Source organism: Hipposideros armiger, unplaced genomic scaffold (assembly GCF_001890085.2).
Source record: "Hipposideros armiger isolate ML-2016 unplaced genomic scaffold, ASM189008v1 scaffold_220, whole genome shotgun sequence".
Taxonomy (NCBI): domain Eukaryota; kingdom Metazoa; phylum Chordata; class Mammalia; order Chiroptera; family Hipposideridae; genus Hipposideros; species Hipposideros armiger.
Genome location: NW_017731570.1, coordinates 936,753 through 959,958, shown reverse-complemented (window position 1 = coordinate 959,958; position 23,206 = coordinate 936,753). Strand labels below are relative to the sequence as shown.

The 23,206-nt window shown below is 43.4% G+C and overlaps 1 protein-coding gene across 16 annotated transcripts in view; it reads left to right on the top strand.

Annotated features, from left to right (window-relative positions):
* Positions 1-23,206, top strand: part of ERC2 (ELKS/RAB6-interacting/CAST family member 2) — a 974,141-nt gene that overhangs the window by 741,106 nt on the left and 209,829 nt on the right. For 9 of the 16 annotated variants that reach the window (XR_002125343.1, XM_019654359.1, XM_019654356.1 and 6 more), the window contains 2 exons: positions 3,345-3,492; positions 4,971-5,099. Coding sequence is in view for 14 of the 16 variants with exons in the window: in XM_019654359.1 (XP_019509904.1) it covers positions 3,345-3,492; positions 4,971-5,099 (277 nt within the window). In the remaining 2 variants the exon portion in view is untranslated. Of the gene's footprint in view, positions 1-3,344; positions 3,514-4,970; positions 5,100-23,206 lie in introns of all 16 variants that reach the window. The other 7 variants (XR_002125344.1, XM_019654364.1, XM_019654363.1 and 4 more) reach the window with 2 other exon arrangements.

The following is a 23,206-nucleotide window of genomic DNA, read 5'->3' as shown; positions in this document are numbered from 1 at the left end:
TCAGAGACAAAGGACTTTATTGCTCAAGGTACAGACTGCAGCAGTAACATATTTATGTCAATTTTCCTTTCCCCAAGTCCCATGAATGAAAGGCAGATGGGCCAGGTGAATAGCTATACATGCAGTGGGTTACATTAACGGAGATCAACCCCGAGCTTAGGGAACCCAAATCTTTTATAATGGGCAGTGCCTGCCCTTTGCTCTGTAAGGAGACACTTATACAGAGCAGTAAGCATGTCTATTCTTTGACTCTAAGGGAGACACTTACTTCTATCTTCCAAAGCTATTTACTATACAAACATCCTTGGAAAAACTGTGAGAAAAGAAAATACCATATTTTGTATGTATAATGCACACTTTTTGCCCAGATTTGTGAGGGAAAAATAAGGATGTGCATTATACATGGGTAGTACTATTTCCGTATCTATATAAATGTTTTTAATTCTTTTATTTATGCTGTGAGTTATAAGTGTAACTCTAGAAATCAATAACAATATCCGTATGCAAAGTAACACCCTAGAATACGATAATCGGTTTTGTTGAACTTAAGACAAACTTGCAACGACGAAGAGTTCTTGGCCTTCTATAATGCGTACGTATTGTAAATTTGTTACATAAAATTTCTTGTACCATAATATGTTAAAAAAATGCTGAAATAAATTTATAATACAAAAAACAAGTGCTTAAATGTAAACAAATAAAAATTTGAATTAAAATTTAATACAAAATAGTTTTTTTCCCAAAAAGTTTGGGCCAAAAACATGGGTGCACATTCTACATGACAAAATACAGTAGTGCCTTTGCTCATATAATGTGCAAAACTACGAGACTCATGGAGAATTGTCTCTCACCAAACATGACTGTTTTCATATATTATTATTTTTCATCAGCATTTTACATGGCTGCATGTAGCTATAAAGAGTGAATCATAGGGACGTAGCATAATTTACTATCAATTCCCAGCTTTCCTAGTAATGGTCTTTTAGATTACTGCCATTAAAACATTTCACCTGGACATTTAAATTTGGGCCATAGTGGGGTAAAGCATTGCAGTCATCTTGTGTATGTTGTCACTAAGTTGGAGGAGAAAGACAGCAGTTGGGTTTTCCCCGACTTGAAATCTGTGCAGCCTCCTTGGCTTGGCTTTATGTATAAATATGCACCGGCTGTAAACAGCAAGCATGTCTATTGTCTCAAGATGTTATCCAGAAAGAGACAGGCCCTGTGACGCTGGATATTAATGCTGCTGTTGGTAATCCAGCCTGCACTGGTTTTCTTCTGGAAAGTGGAGATATTTCCTGACATTTCTGCTGCTTACACATCCGGCTGAGCTTCTCAGTCAGAAGCTTCTACTGCCTGGCATTAGCAGAGCCCAGAGAAGTCCATACAAATCTCTGCAGTGAAAAGGGGGAAAACCTGAGATCCAAATAATGGCCATATTGTCTAAATGTCTGGAGAGGGTCTGGTCTGGTGATGGGGATTGAAGAAAGGCAAAACAGAATCGTGACCAGGTGTTAGTCCTGGGACTTGTGTGCAACAAAAGTGCCTAACACTGAAGCTTTCCTGGAACTGTAGGGTCTTCTAAATGATCTAGAATGTTGCTGAAGTGACACAAATGGTTGGGATGAGACTTCCCTCAGTGGAAAAGAAGACTCAGTGGAAAAGGAGAGCCATTTCGTAGTTCATAAGGGTCCCAGAAACTCCAGGTTAAAATTTGCAACAGATGTTGCCAGAAAATTGAACTGTAAAATGGGGGGAGACGGCTTTTAATACGTTTCTGAGTAAGCAATGATCAGAGAGTAATCAGGAGTCAAAGCATTGTCATTTTTTTAAAAAGTGAGAGAAAAAGTTATACAGTGCTATCTTCAATTTTTTGAAAAGTATAAAATGAACTTCTATATTGCTTGAGCAAATGTTTTTTCCACCTTCTATGTGTTCAGTGCTCTTCTAGAAGCTGGAGATTTGGTGGTGCTCATGACAAATAAGGTTCCTGTTTCATGGAGTGGCAAGTCTAGAAAAATAATAAATACCTAATATCCTTTCAAATAGTAGAGAGTTCTATGGAAAGCCAAACCAAACCAAACCAAACCAACAAACAAACAAAACACAGTGTAGTGTGCCAGGCCAGCAGCTTGGGTACGAGGTACCAGGTGGAGAGATGCTGCTAGGGGGACAGAGCAGCTGGAGATGGCTTTTCTGAGGAAACGTTTGAGCGGAGACCTGAAGGATAAGGAGATGCATGAAGCGAAGGCATTCTAGTCAAAGAGAATGACAAAGGCAACGCTTCTGAGGTGAGAAAAAGTGCAACATTTTCAAGGAGTAGAAAAGAGTTCAGGAACAAAATGTGCTGGAACCTAATGATTGAGGTGGGAAAAATGGAACAAGATGACCTCAGAGAGGTGGTCATAGCCAGTTGGTGTAACAAGTTGCAGGCATCAGTACAGGGTCTGGATTCGAAGCCTAATGAGTGATGCAATGGGTTTTTCATGCAACAGGATGATGGAACTCGGATTTATAATGTTTTTAAAGATCACTTTGGTGTCTGTACCAGGAGACTAGTGACTGAGCTGTGTGATAGATGCTGATGTTTGGGAGACATTTCCTAGCAGTAGGTAAGTTTACATAAAAGATGTATTTTGGAGTAAAACCTCCTGGAGTTGTTGATGGATTGGCTCTGGGTGGAGAAGGAAGGAAAGGAATCAAGGATGACTTCTAAGTTTGGGGCTTGGACTACTTAGTGATTGGTGCTGTAGTTACTGAGATAAGGAATAACGAGGAAGGAACGGTTTTTGGTGGAATGACAGGCACACATCACTAATTGCACCGAAAATGGAACGGGAATTCTAGTAAATATCTCTGCCTGCCTTCAAAAGGAAATCTTGCAGGAGAAAATATAATATTGATATTGAAGTTGCTGCCCAATTTTGTTGGGCTGTCTTGGAGTACATAGAACCTTACCTGGCGGATGGATGGTTGGATGGATGGATGGATGGATGGATGGATGGATGGATGGATGGACGGACAGGCAAATGGATGAATGATTGGATGGATAATGGGTAGATGAATGAAAGTGTTTTAGAAGTGACATGACTCCCTTCATGTCTCTTATGTAGCTGTATCTATGAAGCCATTGAAAGACACTTCTCTTAGAGGATGCAGTGTGTGAGTCTCAGGGATTCTGACCCAAACAACTTTGTCCATTCTAAGGATCAAGGAGGTGGTTTGTCTTAAACATTATCCATAATTCCTTTCCTTTGAGACAATACTCTGGGGCTCATTTCAACTATAAATGCCAATTTTTTTTCACTTTATAAAAATCATCACAATAATCTTTATTTTACCAGACAAGAAGCACTGCTTGCGGCTATCAGTGAAAAAGATGCAAACATTGCCTTGCTGGAATTGTCTGCCTCCAAAAAGAAAAAGACGCAGGAAGAAGTCATGGCCCTCAAACGGGAAAAAGATCGACTAGTGCACCAGTTAAAGCAGCAGGTGGGGCCTCCTGCATGAGAGGTGTGTTTTGCTGGGTTTGGATCCTTGGGTGCTTTCTTTGGGTTTAGCTACTCTTCATTTTCCCATGTCCATCCTGCAGGCTCAAGCAGCTAAAAACAGGTAGGAGTGATATGGCCTGAGTTGTCACTGGAACACCATTTTACTGCTTCTCTATGTTTATGTGCATGTGCCTGGGCTTGTGTGGTTTGCAACCAGCACTGTTTTCCTTTCGTTTGTATTAGCATCATCTCCCCAGAAATAGCTCTCAGCTCTCTTCCTTCCAGTGGACTTTGTATGACTTCTGACTAAATCATAGAAACTACTAATTAAATTCGGGCACGTTCTCTCCTGTCAGATCCGTTATCTTCTGTCTTGCTCACTCTCTGGGCCCTATAAATAAACTCCCCTCATCCAGTTCTTTAGATTTCTTTCTCTCCATACTTCCAACTTTGGTTCTTCAACTATTTTCTCCCAGACCTTTCAGCCAAGGAACATCTCCCAGCCCCTGGCACTGCCAGGCTGTGCTTGGAGACCTCGCCAGGCATCATTTAGTCACATATTTTTTACCACCTGTTTACCCCGTTGTGCTGTTTTTTCCTCCTTGCTAGGCCACTGTATTTCTTCTGAGGGAAAAGGAAGGAGGGACAAAGTCCCAATTTGTGCAGAAAGTTCTTTGCTTTCTGGAGGATTTTCTGGAAATGGCTCAAATGGAAAAAATTGCGCCTAAAGCATATTGCGAAATCATCCCTGAAATCTTCAGACATTATTTCTGCTCCATATGTATCTGGGGGGCTTTTGGAAGCAATGGTTAAAGATATTCACTCAGAGATTCTAGCTTCATTATGAAACCCACTCAGCAGGTATTATGGCTCAATGGTCTGTGGTCTCACAAGGTGCCTTCCGCATCTTAGCTAGGGCCACACGTGGCTCTGAAACTCTCTGAATGCCACATGGTACCCTACCACATGGCGTGTGTCCACATTGACTTCAGCCCCTGTACTGGATCCTGCCTTCTAGGGTAATCAGGGCGGAGTACAATATACAAGGTGAGTGGAAGGGAAGCCCAAAGGGCTTAGCCCCCTCTCTTCACAATTGGGCCGACCCTTTCCCTCCTCAGGAAGGAAAAGGCACCCTTTGGCCCTGAACCAGAGTCCATTTCTCATGGAGCTGCCTTGCTGAAAGAGAGAGACCACTGCCATGCCTGGGTGCCCTCTCCTGCAGAGGGAGGGTCCCAGTCACTGCCAGACATTGGGGTCATTCCACAGAGCGGCATGCCTTGCTAGCGCTGGCCCCGGGGCTCGGGGGCCGCTTCCATCTGACCTCTTTGTTTGGGGCTGTGCATCTTCTACACTGGGTTGTTCACCCACTTGGCCACAGAAAGTCAAGACAAGCCTCCTTCTTTGCTTTCTCCTAATTCCTTTCCTGTGCGCCGTGCGCCCTCCCCTCCTGCACCTAACCATTGTAGCTTTCTCCCACAGGTTTATAGACCTAGGAAACAGCCCCTGAGCTCGAATATACCATGCACTTGTGATGCTTGCTACAGCCCAGATATTACGGCCAAGTACCACGGGTCCAGCTACGATGCATACATGATCCAAAGGTCTCAGGTCAGTCAGCTGCTAAGGAGACATTTGCCCCCACCATGGGGGGTGGGGGTGCATAAGAGCTACATCCTATCTTGACCTTCACCTCTTTTGATGATCTCCAGTACTCGGCAGCCATAAAGTCTGGGGCCATAACTGATAGCATTATATCGGGACTTGTAATGTAATTTCATTCAATATATATTGGCCAAGGGTTCTAGATGTTAGCCACCCTACAGGACCAGCTCTTCTGAAATGACTTGGCATCGCCGCAAAGCATAGTAGATGACATTTTTCTTTCTGTCCCTTAGATATTGGGTTGTCGGAAAAGTCATGACGCATTTTTGCAACGAAAAACATAGGAAAAATACGTCATGACTTTTCTGACAACCCAATATTTTGCTCCGCACATACCCCTGTATTTTTCCCAATAAGGAATTTTTTTAAGACTGTGTTTTTTTTTCTTTCTCGGTATCATGAAAATGCACTCCTGGATTCCAGGAAGGATTGAGTGTAGCCCTTCAATTTGCTCCTGGGAAACTGCACAAAGCCTTCATTATTCACGACAGGCTTGGTTTTGGGTATCATGGGGCACATTTGGGAAACCCCAGCCATACAGAATTAGGCTCCTGCCTGGGCTAAGGCAGGGTCTGAAGGGCTGCTGTGGAAAAAGAGGCAGCACGTGAGGAGGATGGGCTCCTCCGTGATTTAGGTTTGGGCTCCTTCCCACCCTCTACCCCTGAGCAAGAAGAAGCCCATGAATTTATGCATCCTTCTTGCACATGATAATGATGCTAAGAATAATGACTCATTTGCTTATGAAAGCACCCCCTTTTTATCGAGTGTTTGCCCTGTGCCAGGATTTTATCCAGTGTCCCTGGGAATTTTGTCCCACAGTCCTCACAGCAGCCCTGTGGTGTGGGGACCAGGATTGCCTCCTTTTTCTAGGGGACAGACCTGAGACCCAGAATGTGGAACAACCAGCCTAAGACACACAGCTTATAAGCAATAGAGCTTGGGTCTTGGGGAGCCCACCTGAATCCACACTTGACCCACCAGGTTCAGAAACAAATTCAGAGTGACAAGCAGAAGGGTATTTCAACAAGTATGAGGTCCCCTTATCTTTGTAAACCTGAAGTAGATGCCAAAATACCCATTTAAGAATACTATCCAGCCTTTCACAAAGAGTGAGTTCTGCCTAGAGCTCTTAGACTTAGGCTATTTGATCACATTAGCAATTACTAAGACTTTTGAGTTCTCGCCGTATGCCAGGCCTGGGTCTAAGGGCTTTACATGTATAAACTCATCAACGCCCAACACAACTGAAGGACTGATGCTCTTATAGGGAAGGAACCAGCTATCCAGAGAGATTGCGTGCCTTGCTCAGACTTAACAGCTGGACACACCATGATGCTTGAAGAGACCCTTTGCCACACAAGCATAAATGGATTTTGCAGTTGCCATCTAGAGTTGGACTGCTTAGGGTGGGTCTTGCTTCTAGCACTTGCTCTCTGAGTGACCATGGCAAGATACTAAACCTCCCTAAACCTCAGCTCTCTCATCTGTAAATTGGACTAATAACCTAATTCAGAGGGTTGTTGTGAGATGTGATGTATAGAAAGTGCTTTACGTATGACTGGCACATAAAAGGTACTGTATGTATGGAGGTGCTATTGCTACTACGACTAATTGATTTTATGACTACCAGCCAACACTCAGGGACAGTTTGATTTTTATTTCATCACTGGTGTTTTTTACTTGCTTATTGAGAACCTGCTGTTGAACTGTAGGAGAAAGAGCAGATAGATATTGGCCCCTAAGGCTTCCTGGCCCTTCCTCCCCTAAAACCCAAGCACTTGGGGAGCTGTGAGCAGACATGTCAGGAACCCTAGAGCCCAGCTCCCACCCTGCACTGAACAGGCCCATAGCGCTTCTTAAATTTGCTTGGTTTGTGCATTTAGCCCACATAAACATCAGTAAGAGAGGACATCTCTGGGAGGACAAGTCCCAGACCTCAATTATCATCACCGGCATGCCTGTTGGGGGCACCTAGGCCAATGGGAGGGGAAGGCCACGGGTCTGGGTATTCATCTGTCTGGTGTTCTGCAAAGCTACTGAGGCAGGCTGGCTCCTGAGAGATGCCACCCTCTTCAGACTGCCTTTTACGTGTGTTTCATCTCAGGCAGAAGGTCTGACACTGCCCACACCCCTCTCAGTGACCGAACATGAGTAGCTCATTCAACAATCCCCATACATATATTACACATTGCCGAGCACATAGTAGGTGCTCAGTAAATCTCTGCTGTGTGACTGAATGCATGATTCCCACATGCCAGGCTCTACTCCAAGTGCTTTATGTGTACAGAGTTTATAAACATTATCTCATATTTTCCTCATAATCAACAAGCCAATGTATTGCATACCTGCTATGTGCCAGGCTCTCTGCCAGGCTCTCTGCCAGGTGCTGGAGATTCATCCCCGCAGATATTTACCTGCCCCAGTGAAAAAAGCATCATCCTCATTTGTGAGGTGATCAAACCAAGGCTCCGAGAGAGCAGATGATGCAGCCCTCCCTAGACCACTCACCCGTGGCTGGCAGTGCAGGGTTGGGCCCAGTGCCGTAGGAGTGCCAACGCTTTGCTTCTAGCTGGGCTAAACATGACCTCCCAAAAGCAACCCTGTGAGCCACGGACTAGTCCCCACACCTCACATCATTAGAGAGGCCCAGTTTTAATGCATCAGCCCATGGCTCCCAAGCTGCCCAGGGGCACAAGGATGAGAAAGGTAGTAGCTTGGTGAGACCAAGTGCCGTGTTTTAATTCAACTCAACAGTTGTTCATTGAGTACCTTCTCTGTATTAGACTCCTTGGCATGTTTGGAATACATCAGTGACCAAAATGGGTAAAGACCCCTTCCTCATGGAGTTTACTTTTTAACTGGGGTGGGGAGAGCAATAAACCATGAACATAATGAATAAGTAAATGTATGGTAGGAAAAGAAAAATGTAAACCAATGTGAGGGAGAGGAGGAGAGCCAGGGTGGACAATGGGCTGGTGATACTGTAAAATAAGGTAGGCAGGATGGGCCTCATTGGGTGGGAGACATTTGCACCAAGACTTGAAGGGGCTGAGAGAGTGAGCCCTGTGGATATCTAGGGGAGGGATTCTCTGGCAGAGGGGACAACCCGTGCAAAACCCTTCAGGCAGAGGAGCATGCCAGTATGTTTTAGAATAGCAGGGAGGCCAGCGTGGCTGGAATGGAGTGAACAAGCTGTCAGGGTGGTGATGGGGTTCAGGTAGGCGGTGTTGGCCTCTTATACAGGATCTTCTAAGAGTGGTATATCCTGGAGCAGAAATGCTCTGCAGGCAGGAAGCAGAGTACACCAGCCACGCAGCCTCAGAACAGGGAGGACTCCCTTGGGTATCACTCAGAGCACCCTGTTTAAGGCTGCCCCACTGAGCCCACTCTTCAGGTCCCTTGGCTCAGGCCTCCAAGGAATCCCAGTACTTAGCTTACATTTTTAAATACATTGCCACTTTCATTGGAGCCATGAGAAACTAATGCCAGAATTTGGTTGTCAGGCTGATGAGATTTTCGAGTAGGAACAGGGCCCTGAGACAAAATGCTCTTCCTGGCATTCTGGCAGTCTCAGCAATATACCATTGGAGCCCAAAATCCTGCACTCTCCTTGCTGTAAGAAGGCAGGCAGGGGGACAGTTTTGGCCACCACCAGGCCATTTCCCTGAGCGGGGCAATGGCTGTGCCTTGGAGAAGTGCAGTCAGCCTCTAGGTCAGGCCAGAGGGTGTCAAACCTCAGTGGGCATAAGCATGACCTTTTCTGAACATAAATCTTATGATACACTCATCACCCTCTAGCCCTCACTTCTGAAAAATACCTTCTCCGGCTTCCCTTGCCAGCAGGATAAAGACATTTTCAGTCCAGTGTGTTCTCTGCTTTGTGCATATGATTCCCTCTGCCTGGAACCCAGTTCCTTCTTTCTTGCCTAGTTAACGCCCACTCATCCTTTCAATCTCAGTTTAATGTCAATTTTCAGGGAAGCCTTCTGGGACTTTCTCAGTTGGGTCAAACACCCAATTTAATTGCGCTGTAACAGGTATAATTTTGCATTTGTTTTTGTGATTATTTGAATAGTAATTATCTGCCCTACTAGTTTGTGAGCTCTACGAGGACTGAGACTGTGGCTTCATGACTTTTTCTGCTGACCATTCATCTCCAGGCCTAGCATAATTGCTCCCACATATTAGGCACTTGGCAATTATTTGTCGAGTATGTAAGTGACTGAGTGAGTGAATTTTCATGGAAGCTTATTTTAAAAAAGACATCATTGATCAATCATGACTTTAGACAAGACATAGCCTCTTAATCATTCTTACCCAATATTTCAGGCAGACACCACCAACCTGTAGGAGTTGGTGGAAGAGATGAGACCTGCTCGCCAAATGATGACACAAAATGGTGTATATCCTTTCTTGCCATGTTGCAAAACATTTACAGAAATGCCTTTTCTCATACTTGAATTATTTGCAAGGGTGACCATTTTGAATCTTCCCTCTGAATTTCTTTCCCGTATTCTAGTTCAAATCTTCTCCAGTTTGGGGGGTTCTTCTTGACAAAGATGCCACTGAGTTTCCGGATGTGGTGGAGATTACTTGTTCTAAAGAGAGCCTTTCCATGTCATCCCTGAAAACTTCTGAGTGTCTCATAAATCAGTTTGCCTAGAAATACCTAAACCCCTGTTATACGTCTGTTAGGAGAGCCAGAGAAGGTGACATGAAATGAATTCAAAAATTCCAACTATGCTTAACAACAAAAGAATCTTTATGACGCACTTCAGATGTTGACATTTGGGTTGGTTCTAGGCGGAGAGCGTAGAATAAAGGTAAGAGAGCAGTATGGATTAAATTTCTGTTACTTGTTGCATAAAAAACAGTAAAGGATTAATCATGGTTTGGCAGTAGACAGATAAGGCTATTCAACTTTTCTGTTCTTCCCAATTCTATTTCTTCCCAAGCATACACCTCTGATACTTTTATTCTACCTCTTTCTTAAAAAGTCTGGCTTCCAGATTTTTGCAATTTTGAGAGAGGGTCTCAACTGGGAATGAGTTAGGGTTTTTGGTTTTTATTGTTTGTTCTTTTTCTAGGAAGAGTAGTTCTGAAAAAATATTGTTTAAAATTACCGTCTTTTTTTCTTTTGTGTCTTGGATCCAATTTCCCCAACTCTTTCCTCCACCCTTGAAGAAAAGACTGACTTCAAAGTAATTAATTCTGAAATCATTGAATTTTCCTATAGCTAAAGGGTGTTTGAAGAAAGTTTAAAACTGAATCTTACTCCTAAACCTTATTCCCAAATGCTCCCCTGTGTGCTGAAGTAGTGATATACGCACCCTTGAGGAAAATGCCTTTTTAAAATGAGGGCCTGACACTATTGTTTAGTTAAAAGTAGAACCAGCTTATGTCTCAGAACCGGTTATAATACTTTTGAGATCAGAGATAAATTCTGCTTGTTTTCTTTTCCCTTCCCTACCATTTCTGGGCATTGCTCTTGACTACCAGGAAACGCACTAGTCAGTTGGCGGCAGGAAAGTGTTAAGACCGGGAGACTAGTCCACTGGTTCTCTGTGTTTTTCCCCAGAGTGTGCAGAGAAGAAAAACCCTATGTCCAGGTCAACATTCTGTAGGCTACAGTAGGTCCTCACAGTGTAATCTATCTGATAGGGTCTCCTCCCTCCGCCGTGTCGTCCAGAAGGTCCTAGGACTGTCTCCAAGAATTATCCAAACAGGTGTGCCCAAGAATGGGAGAAGGCAGAGCTGACCCTGAAAAGTGTTCACGAGAGCTGGTTGTTAGGATGGGATCCTAGTCAAAACTGGGTCTTGGGAGAGGCGGAACCATCCTGTCAGGGAAAGTGGGAAGCACCTGAGTGGGATGCTCGGACAGGCATGTCTTTCCCCCTCTCCTTGAGGCCACTCAAAGTAGTGCTTCCTGTTTCCATGTCCATTGCATTGTGTGCAGATGACTTCTAGTTACCCTATATGGTTCAGGAGGTGAGCACAGTTAAATAGCCGTGGAGGAACTCCTTGCAATGGGGTTCCCATAGCCTCATGTTGTGGTTGGATGAGCTCCAGAAAAGCTTGATTTGATCCCAGCATTGTAATGTATCGCAGACTTGCCCCAGATCAAATTGCTGAAATGCAAATGCATTGGTTTTCACTGCAGACTCACTTTGGGTTAAGCTTTTCATGTCCCACTGGTAGGATCTAGCCACATCTCTATTTATCATTGACTTCAATGCAAAGTGTATTTACAGTTTGTTGTAGAGAACCGTCTTTGAAAAAAGAAAATCTCAGACCCCTTCTCGGCAGGCCAAGGGCAGGGCATTCTCACGGAGGGAAAACCTGAACTGCTCTGTGCTGCTGTAAACAGTTTTCTCCTAGTATCCAAGTAATGGGTCAGGACACTTGTCGTCTCTCTAAGGCTGGAGGCCGTCCTTACTCTAGGCTGCTCATACCCCAACCCCAGTACTCAGGGAATCCATTAGGTTGGCCGTTACAACACAAAATGATACTCAGAGATTGTGAAGGCAGAGTATTTTCTCTGCAATTTTCAAATTCCTTTGGAACTGCATCTCCCCCGAGCATCACATTGACTCTGAAGGACTACTTTCTGAGTCTTTCATTTGACCAAAGCCATGTATTTTTTTGTTTTTTGTTTTTTGTTTGTTTTAGCTGAGCCATCCTGCCACCTGTTGGCAGCTCAGCGGCAGCTCAGCTTGGGCCATGACTCGAACCGCTGTTGCTCAGAGCTCACACTCTTGAGCCACTCACAACTGAGCCACTCGGCCGGCCCACGAAGCCATGTGTTAAAATCCGCGTTCATTTTCTTTCCTAAACATTCATGGAGCACCTTTGGTGGGACTGCATTGGGCATTCTTGGTCTATAGGAGGAGGTGTAGACTTTGTCCTTGACCCTTGGGTTTTTATCATTTTTACCTGGCTCATGAAACAGGAAATAGAGAAAATTGCTGTTTGGGGGATGTTACCGACATTCAAACATCTTTGCGTTCTGGAGGAGGGGTCAGGAATGCTTCCTGCAGAAGTAAGTATACCTATGAACTTTATGATTGGCAATCCAGAGCCTGTCTTTTGTGACAAGTGCCTATTCAGCCATGATACTTTGTCTTAAATTTTCAAGGATCCTAGTGTAAGTATTGCTAGTTTTAGGAAAACTTATTCTTTGCTTTGCAAGTATACCTTTTTAAGTAGAAATACTTGAAAAGACCAACTTTACCATTGTGTTGCCCAGCTTTTAGAAATACCAAAAAGGAGAGTTGGCCTAACTTTTAAGTTACAGAGCGCTTAGCCAACTTGCTTCGGTAATTTGAAGCACCCCACAGCATCTAGCGGTTGGCAGAGCACATCAGAATAACAGAGTTAGCTGAGGTGACCAAAACAGAGAATTGCGTCCAAATGCCAAAAGATCTCTCTCACGTGCTGTCTCTCTCTTTTTTTTAATTCAAATTTCACATCTGTGCTCTATTTTTAAACATTTATTCTTTAAGTGATAACGCATGTTTTACCAAGCCTCTTATTGGATTAGACATGTTTGAAATCCCCCCAACTTTAACCTGTTCATCACTGCCTCCAAGAACATTTGGATGCGCCATCAAAGCAGAGTATATAGGGGAAATTTCCCAAGATGTCGGCCACCAGAGCCATTAGACTTTGGGAAGGAAATGACACAGCTGTTGCGCTGGGTAGATTTGGGAAGATCTTAGACTGACGTTGCTTCAAGAAGACAAGGGTGGGTAGAATATGTACACTGTTCTTGTTCTTCGTGATAGTTTTCCTACTGACATTTTAGAGTGAGAGGAACTAACAATTTTTGAACACTTGCTGTGTACCTGACACTGGGCTACAGATTTTAAATGCATTATCTCAATCGCCACAACTCAAAACCAAGTCCTTTTAATCCCATTTCAGAGATGAGGAAACTAAGGCCCAGGACCTGGTAAAGATGCCACAGCTCACGAAGGGTCTCACTCCAAAGCTTCTCCGTGCTCTTCCCAGCAGATGCCCCAAGTTGGTGCAATACCTACTGTAGGTCATAGCCCCCTGAAACGGAGCTAAGAAGTAGCAAAAAAAGAAAGCTTTATTCTGTGACCCTGAGCACCACTCCCAGCCCCTCCCACAGCCTCAGCGGGCTCCCGCCCTGACCTGAGGTCACACATGCAGGCCAGGGAGAGCCACTTATCTCTTCCTGCATCACCAGGCATCCCTGCTGCCATGGGGGAGAAGGGGCTGTGGGCTTGATCAAATGTGCTGCATTTTCTGTTTTCAGCATGAAATGTTGGCACTTACCCTTTGTATTTCATTTTCAAGATATCTGCTCTGCTTGAAAGCCTTTTTCCCCTTTAGTTTTCCATTTTCTCCTTCTTCATTTAACATATAAAACCAGGTTTCTCCTGGTTCCTTTCTCTCTCTCTCTCCCTCCTTTCCTTCCTCTCATCATATAATTAAAAGTCCTCTCAGGCTGTCTTCACCTTATCATTTCAAATGAATTGAAAAAAGATCTGACTTCCTGCTCCTGTGTCTTCTTGATGCTGAATTTCAAAATGAAAGAAAGGTCCCTTCCCCTCCCTTTTCACTGCATCCTGCCCCTGGAATAGCTGTTTAATCAGAGCGACTTTGTCATTGATCAACATTGTTGTAAACCGAGTTTGTCCTTTGCTGGCTTCAAAATGTCCTCTTTTTGGCTTGTTTAAGTAATAATTTAACAAGAAAAAGGGTTTTCACCCTCTTCTCTCATGATTATAGGAAGATAATTATCAAACACAGAATTTCACATGCCCAGTAGTTTATCTTCACGCTGACAGCTCCGTATTCTTTTTGGTAAGATGTCACTTTCCTCTTTCATTCCCTGCGACATGCAAACTGCAGAGTTAAAAGTTCCAGAATCTCCCATGTTTAGTGTTTTTAAAATGTTTTTAACCCATAATAATGAACTATATTAAAAAGTAATCAAGACTTAATTTTGTAACCATCCTTATTATGTAAATGCTATTTTTCCATAGTTGAAAGCATATAAATAAATGTTTTATCATAAAAATAATATCTGTTTATTATAGAAACTTGGAAAAATGTAAATAAAAAACTAAAATCACTCATAATCCTGCCACTCAGAAATAACTGTCATTAAGATTAATAGTTTCCTACATTCCATTGTCTACATACATATTTGAACAGAGGCATGATATACTACATAATAAAGTTTTTAGCCTTATAAACATTGAATGTTGTGTGCATTTTCCCATGTCCTTAAAAGTCTTCAAAAATATATATCTTGGTTGTATGACTTCCATGATTGCCATATTACTTGTATCATTCTTCTATGGTTGTGATTTCAATCCATGTCTAGTTTTTCACTTATAATCCCACTTGATGAACATCTCAGTACATAAATCTTGTGGGGGTTTTTTCCTGTTATTTTCCTTGGGATTAATGCCCCAAAGTTAAAATATTGGCATGATGGACATTTTAAGGATTTTAGAGAATTAAGAAAAAGCTCCCTCCTACAAAGTACTTGACATATGTAAGTTTTTACATAAATGTCATCTGTTTGTGTTAAGTTTCTCAAAGCTATAGTCTGATAACATGCACTCCTTGATTTGGGGCAGGACGTTACTATAGGTAATGCAAATGGTCAGGAAGCTGAGAGAGCAAGAAGCAGAGGGAGGTTGTTAAAACTTCTTAGGGGAGTAGACATGGGAAGAGGTGGGCAGTTCATTCAGCAAATCTTTATTGAGCATATACTATGTGCCATGTACTGTTCTGGAGACTGGGGATGCTATGGTGAGCAGCACACAACAATCCCTGCCCTAAGGGAGCTTGTGTTGTATGAGGGACAAATGAGAAACAAAGACATCGAATATATAGAATGATAAATGACAATAAATGCTATCGGGAAAAATAAAGGTAATGTTCTGGGAGGTGTCTGGGAGGTGATTTTGAGTAGAGTTCCCAGGATGCCTCCCTAAGCAAGGGACACGTGAGCAAAGGGTTGCAGGGAGGTGGGAGGTGAGCCATGTGGAGTACTGTGCAGGGAGAGAGGCCTCGGCCTCAGTGGTGACAAGCCATAGGTCCCAGTCCCAAGTGCAGTTGCTGAGTTGACAAGGTGGGGGAGCCAGAACCCCACAACACCAATGTTTAGATGAGATTATTTTTTTTAAATATGCACACAAGGACCCAAACCCTTCTCTCTTATCTTTGCCCTGATAGGCCATTGGGAAATGCCTGTTGGACACAGCCAGCAAATCTGTATTCAGATGATCTTTGACACAGTCTGGGAATGGAATTGTGCAAAGAGGTTACAAGTTCAGATTGGACAGACAGGCCGTCATTTCAGAAAACAGTGAGCATCGGCCACTCAGGTTTCAGTCCAGGGTAGTTCTTATGCCCAGAAACCTCCTCCCACTTACCGATCACCTCAAAGAGGTTTATTTCCTCTCTCTCATGGCGCAGCACTCCTAAAATGACAAACACAGCTCAGAAGCCAGCCAGAAACCCTACTGCTTTGGTACTGTGGGTGTGCCAAAGCTCCTTTGGGTGCGAGGCTAAGAAGCAGGCATGTGGGTCACCAGTCCAGGCAGAGTTTCTGCTGTTCATCTTCTTGGGTTTTGGGGCCCAGTGCGCTCTGAGATGTCTGACGCAAGCAGCCATCTAGAAAGTATGGTGTTAAATCTTTAAACAAAACAAGGCAGCCTACCTCACCAGGGAATCCCTGGCAGGGAATAGAAGGTGCAGAGTCTGAGAATGGATCTGGGCATCAGAGTTCTAGCTCAGCTCTGACCCCAGCTCACCGAGAAACCTTGGTTGCCTAATTTTGCTTCTCTCTCACAGGCTCAGTTTCCCCATCTTTAAAAGGAAGGAAGTGAACTAACAGACCTCTAAGCTCCTTGTAGTTTCCATAGTCAGAGATTATTCCAGCGCATTCACACATATCATAAATTGAGTAGTTGATCTACCAAGAATTTTGAGCTGCACAGGCAAATGGCAGTAGGTGCTTTCATGGAGCCTACAGTTGAGCAGGGGAGATGCATTGTTCAGTAGGATATTAACATAGGTATCATTTCTTGAGGAAATGGTGTTCTAGGCACAGTGTAGTGCTTTTGTTATTTTATGGCAATCCCCACAGAAAGGTGAAGCGGTAGAACCACTTTTCAGATGGGGAAGCCAAGTCACAGAACTGCTGAGTGGTCAAGCCGAAATGCTCAGCGAATCTGCGTGTGAGGGGGTAGCACTCTTAGACCTTTTGTTTTCCCATTGCAGCGAAGTTGCCATCTTTCCCACCAGGGAAAATGTGAGAATTCTAAATTTCAGAGATGACAGGGAGGAAGGAAGGCTCTGAAGTCTGCTCATTTGGCTTAAGCAATCCAGACTCACCTCCACTTACTAGTATATCATGTTGAGCGGGTCAGTGTACCTTCCTGCAAAATGGGTGTGTCGTTTCTGTCCTAACTCACAGAGAAGCATTATCATGGCACATCTACCCTGAAGGCTGCACAAATGTGCGGGATGTTGATCTCAGTTCTGAAATACAAAGACGGGGCTGTCTTCCTCTTTCCCACAGGGTAGCGCTGAGTTTTGAGGAATGATGGTCCCAAACTGTCTCTGGTAACAATCCATTGACGCAAACCCGCTCCACATGACTTGCTCCTCTGACCAAAGAAGAAAGAACTTGAGCGGCAATGTTCATAAACAGGCCCCCCCTTTTCTGCTTCTCTGGGAGCCAGACCCTGATTTATCCTTCAAGAAAAATAAATAGTGAAGAAGGTGCAAACATTGCACTGAAAGAATCCAGTTCAATATGGGTTCAGAAATCTTCCTTCCAGGAAAGGAGCGTCTAGACCTCCCAGCCCCAGTCTTGCTCGTCCAGGCTCCTGGGGGGGCCTGCTGGGGCCGGGGTCTCTGAGGCATCTTCAGATGAGGCTAGGTTTCCAGGGAGAGCCTCTGTGTTCTTGAACTTTCTAGTGGTGCAGTCCTTGGTGAGGTGGGGCAACACAAAGCTGATATTTTGGAAGGGGAAGAACCATCTCTAGGGGGCTATCTTTTATGAACCAAAGATACTTAAGTGTTGCTGATTTATCTTAATAGCAGATACTATGAGCAAAAGTCCCAGTTGCCTCTTTGTGCTTTTGGCACGTATGGATGAGAAATGGAGAGCAGATCCAATCGAGCTGCTAGCCCTAAGTTGAGGAGTTTTAATCTTCTCCCCTCCAAACGCGTAACTTAGAATCGTTTCCAAAGTTTTCCAAGTTGCAGGTGGACACCCAGCATTGGCAGGAGGCAAAATGCTTCCATCACCAGGTCTTCTGCTTCCAGAACAATTATCGTGGGCTCGAGGCGAGAAGGCCTGCACCTCCCCTAGGTAGTTAGTTCTTTAAGCTCAGTTACAACGTGCTGGTTCTGAGGGTGCTGTTTCTGTGTAAAGAAACCTTCTTTTGTCATGTGAAGAGCCCTCCGGCTTGTCACACACATGATTGGGACTCTCAGAGGACATGGCCAGGCTGCTCTACGTTTCCTCCTATGTCAGGGCTGGAATGAGACCACACTGAACCCAGGGCCTTAGAGTTGGAATATAAATTATGTTAAGGCCATGTTCAGTGTTGTAGCATTTGCTAATCATTATTAGATATGGATAAATTTGCATGGCTTAATTTGGCAAGTTGACCCAGTTCTTCAGATTGTCTTTGGGGACTGGAAAGGAAATGCACGACTTTACTCTAATTTTTCTTTTGTTTCTTGAGAACGGGACATAATTTTTTATTGTTAGCTTGGTGGAAACTTTGGTGAATCGTGGCCAACTGTGGCTCACCCCCACAGGAAGAAAGCATCAGACTGGAGCTGAGAACATATTCTTTGAAACAAACCAGAATATTTGATTTTTGAAATATCTTCCCACTTAAAAAACAAGCCTGTCCAACAAATATTAATGTTCTGACCAAGACCAAGAGAATTGAGGAAGTCGAAAGCTAGAATTTCTCTCTGAGGAAAATTTGAGAGTGATGTGTGATGCTTTAGTTTAATAATAGCTCCACTGAGCGTGGAAGAGTCTGCGAGGATGCAGGTACAGACGCAAGAATTCACAGAGAGCATCCTTCCCAGTCTTGGTCCCCCTTCCTGTAAAGCGGAAGGGGTTAGGCATTGGCTAGAAGTCAGGCATTCCACGTTCCTACGCCAGGTCACCCACGTATCCCTGACCTTGGGCACATCCTGTTATTTTACTTCCATTTCTGGAATTTGGTCGGAAAAATATACTTGATAATAGGTTCTCCCTTTTTTTGCTGCCAGACAGTTTTATGCTGAAGACCATTATTGAGTATTTTAAATTGCTTGAGTTGAAAGCTATTGTGCTGTTCTTTATTCTTTTTTCGGCATCTCACATAGTTTGGTGGTCAGTCATGCATGCTCAGTAATCACCTTTAGGGAACTTGAATCTTGTTAAGTTTGACAAGTCTGATCAGGTTAGGGGGTTATTAATCAGTTGTTATTATAGCTGTGAAATTATTTAAGTGAGATTTTTTTTGTTCTGTTCGTAATAGCAGGTTTGTTTTAACAGATTTGCTTTGCAGATTTTTATGGGCAGGAACCCTCTTGAGCAAATCCCCCATTATTTCTTAGTGAGATTAGGGCAGGAGATTTTTCATCTCTGGGGTGGTTTTTCAGGAGATTGGTCACATAAAACAGTCTATTTCTATCTATCCTCTTAGCCACACCCCAGTTTTCAGCTTCTGCTGAGAGCAAGACCCAAAATTATCCCCACAGCTCCTTATGAAATTCTGTTGAAAAACGTTAGGCCCTGTGCACTGTGCACAAAAGCCAAATTACTTTCGGAATGTTCCATGGAACCCTGGGACTCCAGATAGGGATCAAGGAAACAGCACAGCATCTCTAGCCCCCCACCCCCAACCCCGGCTCAGTCTGTTGATTGATTTGTAGAATATGCTCCTTACCTTGAACCATCTGAACTAAAGGCTTGTGTGTACCTTCTCACATTTGTTTGTTCATTCATTTATTTGTTTGCTTTTTAATTATTATAATTTTTTTTTTCCCTCAAACTCAGAAAAGGCAAAGGAAAGTTCTGGGAAAGCATGGGCCTTCGTCTCCAGTTAAACCGATTTTCTCCTCATAGTTGTGCCAGGATGTTAGGGTGTTTCTCAGATCTATTACATGGCAGAAATGTAAATCAAAGAAAGAGCTTCTGGAACAAACTAAACAAAACCCACCTACTTATTCAGGGACAGAGTTGGTATGTGCGTGCTGGTTTTCATACCCAACAACGCCAAGATCTCTATGGGCATGAAAGCTTCCCAGTGCCTCAGAGAGCCAGCCCCGAGGAAAAGTGAGACAACTTGAGAAGGAGGAGGAGGGAGTCCTTTGCTGATTACCCTTCAGCAGGGGCATGCTAGGAGGAGATGGTGAGAAACAGTGGACCTTTCCTAGGACGGTACTTAGCTACATGGTGATTCCCAGCTTGGAACTCCCAAAGGCTTCATGCTGTGCCCCATAGATTCGTAAACAGAGAAGCAAGGTCACAAATTAGAGGGGAAAAGAAAAGAATTATAAAAATGATGCAGGCTAGTATCTTAACTTCCAGTCTCTGTAATGTTTCTGGCTATCTCAAAGCAAAATCCTCCAAAACAGTGTACATGTGTCTTAATTTTCAAAATAGTTGCATTTGCTGCAGCCGTGGTTCCTGAACCTGGCTCTGTTTTGACGCAGCCTGGTGAGCTTCCGCCCACCTTCACCAAGTACCAACTCCAGGGCCAGCCTTCCAACCTCCATAATCAGAATCTCAGGTGAGGAACACCAAAAGCTAATGGATTTGATTGGCAGACCAGCATTTGGGAGGCATTGATCTAATGAAGGAGGTGAGAAACCCCCAAAAGTGGGAATCCTTGTGTCTCCAAATGCCTCTTCTCCCTATATAGATAGCCTTGCGAATTCAGTTACTGTAGTGTAAAATAAATAGCAAGATTTGAAATGGTTTGGGGCTACAGTTGTGATCGGAAGAGGTGTGTCTGGGAGCTGGTACGGGACCATGTGACAGGAGTGAGGGTGGGAGTGGAGATCAGCCTGTCAGCACAGGGCATGCAATGATATGGGTAAGTCAGACAGTTGGGCAATAGCATCTATTGAGCACAAAGAGGATCTGAGCCTTGTTCCAGACATTCCAGGGCTATGAAAAGGAATCAGAAGCCACAGACTGAGATCGGGTCCCTAGAGCACCTCCCTTGATATCCAGCAGGCTGCTGATGCCCTTTGCACAGAATCAGAGAGGTTGAATAACTTGCTGGTCGTTAAACAGCTATTAAGTGGCTTAACTTTGACCATTCGACCCAGGCCTTCTGACCCTACTTCTCATTTTCTTCACTCTCCAGGATACTTTTCACGATGAAAATTATCTTAATGGGGTGCATTTTGAGCCCAGCTGTGATGGAGGCTGTAGGACCTGGTCATGTAGGAAGGGATCATTTCCAGCAAAGGAAGCACCAGGGTAGAGATGAATCGGTATGTCCATGAGATTACGTCAGCCCAGCTTTGAAAGTTTTTGTGGAGGAAGCTGAGAGGAGGTAGGTTGTTCAGAAGGAGAGGAAGAAGCTGGCCTTGCCTGATGACGGAACTGTTTCTCTGTAATGCACAAGAGAATAGGGAGGCACTGTGTATTCTTAACAGAGAGTATGATATGAAAACTGTCAACACGAAGCAAATTGGAACCAGCATTCTTTATCAAATGATAACATGGTGTCTGCAATTACATTGCTAGGTCCCTGCTGCCCACGAGAGCTTGCCCTGGGTTTGATGAAGCGGGGGCACCTCCAGGACGTGTTCTTGTTTTCTGCATCCTTAAGAATGGTTGGTCAGTAATGATTCGGGTCTTTCATGAATGCGCCCCACCCCCACCACACCAAGGATAAAATACCAGCTTCCTTCAATTATACAGTCTATGAGACATGGAAATTTCAAGTGTTTCCTCTGCAGCACCAATTTCAAATGTGGTCCTATAAAGCTTCAGGACCTGAGAGGTCCTTGGGCCATTAACCTTAAAATTCCAGAACTAAAGGGCTTATTTTGTTACCAGTTTCCAACTCATGTCTGTTCCTAAATAATCATTATGGTGCATTATTCTTTTAATGGGTTACTTCCCAAAGCTGGGGGCGGGGGTAGGGGGAGAGGGAGAGAAGCAGGCTGCCATTTGATTTTGGGTGCTATTGCCTTATTTTGTAGAGTAGGACCTGGCCTGAAATATCCCCAGGCACATGCTGTTTCTGAGCCATAATTATGCTTTTTAACCCACTCCTTTATGTCTGGATCCTTAATGTCCGAGCTCCTATATAATTACCAAGTTCAGTGTGTGGGAATGAGACAAATATTTTTTGCATGACTTTAGCCTATACATTACTGCAAATGCTGTATTATTACAAGATATTTCCTGAACTTGAAGCTGTGCTATTAACTCTCAACTTGAAAAGACCCAGCAAAGAGATCCTCCCAATCTTTGGCCCATGATGCGAAACTCAGATGGACAGTGACTTGATCCAGCTGAGAGCCCTGGGGCTCCTGGAGGAGGACTTGAATTTGGCACTAGAGTATTGGTTCAGAGCTTGACAGGGACTTGGGAACCTTGCCTTTTCCATCCAGCTGTATCGCATAGCCACAGCCACGGCTCTCGTTACAGTTGTGAAGCACTTGCATTCTTCAGTATTTGAAAAGGGCCAGGTTTGTTAACTGCCTCTTCTGGAGGATGTTACTGTGTTAGCTTGCTAGGCTAGAGAGAGAGATCAGTCATGTTGGTTGTTAAGAGTAACCAGAATTTTAAGGGATCAAGCTGAAAGGAGGAGAGCTGTAACCAGTAAGGCAGGACTCCATTTAAACCTGGACTGTTGAAGTTCACCAAGATAGCAAGAGCCTACATACCCCAAGGTCAGCCTCAAGAGTGCCTTCCCCTAGACTAACATGATTTCAACACCATTTCCTTCTAATTCAAGAAATACTCTGTCTCAGCATTTTGTATAGGGAGCCAAGAAATCATTTTTATTGTTTCACTTATTATTTCTTGTTATTTGTTGAATATTCAAGTAACATAGAAAGGAATGAAGGAGAAAGTGAACTCCATGAAATCCAAGCACCCAGCAACAACCATCTGTATTCTGTGTTCATCTTTCTGGACCTTTCTTACATATTCATGAATCTGTTACCCTACATCCTCATACACACATACTTAGTATATACATTTATATGTAGACATTTATATATTATTTTATATAAACATGTCTTAGTGTCTGCTTTTTCCACTCACTTATATGTTGTGATACTCTTTCCTTTTCAGGAATATAAGTATCCATCACTCGAGTGGCTTCTGAGGGTTCTATTATTTAAATAATTGACATTCAGTAATTTGTTAAAATCCGTATGTATGGACATTTTATTTACTTCTTATTAATTGCTACTGTGACCAACATCCCAGTGAATACCCTTTTACCTTTTTCATCCCTGTATACCTGTCTAGCTTTCTTTTCAGGAGAAGGCTATTGGACCCCAGGGCATGCATATTTTGAATTTTGGTACGTAGTGCCAAATTGCCCTTGAAAAGTTCATTCCAATTTACAATCCTGCCAACAATGGATGAAAGCACCTAAAGAATAGGGAAATTAACTTTCCATTTTCTTAGCTTTTCTGAATTTTACCTGCCTCCAGAACTTTACCCGGAGGTAAATGCCTTAAAGACAAATGTGTTTATGAAGTTGCAATAAAATCAGCAATTACCAAGATTCTTTATTTGTTCCCTAAGATTAAGAAATGCTCAACTCACTTTATTTTTTGATAAGGTTGATATAAAGGCGGGTCAAGGGAGTAGCTTAGACACAGAGTATCAGGATTTCAGCTAGGCATTTGATACAACAAACTCATATTTATATTTATATTTGTATTTATACTTATCTTTATATATTTATATTATTTATATTTTATTCTTTTATATTTTTATGAGATGGAGAAATAAGGACTGGGTGGATTTATATTATATTTGATTGAGCAATTCCACCTGAGGCAGG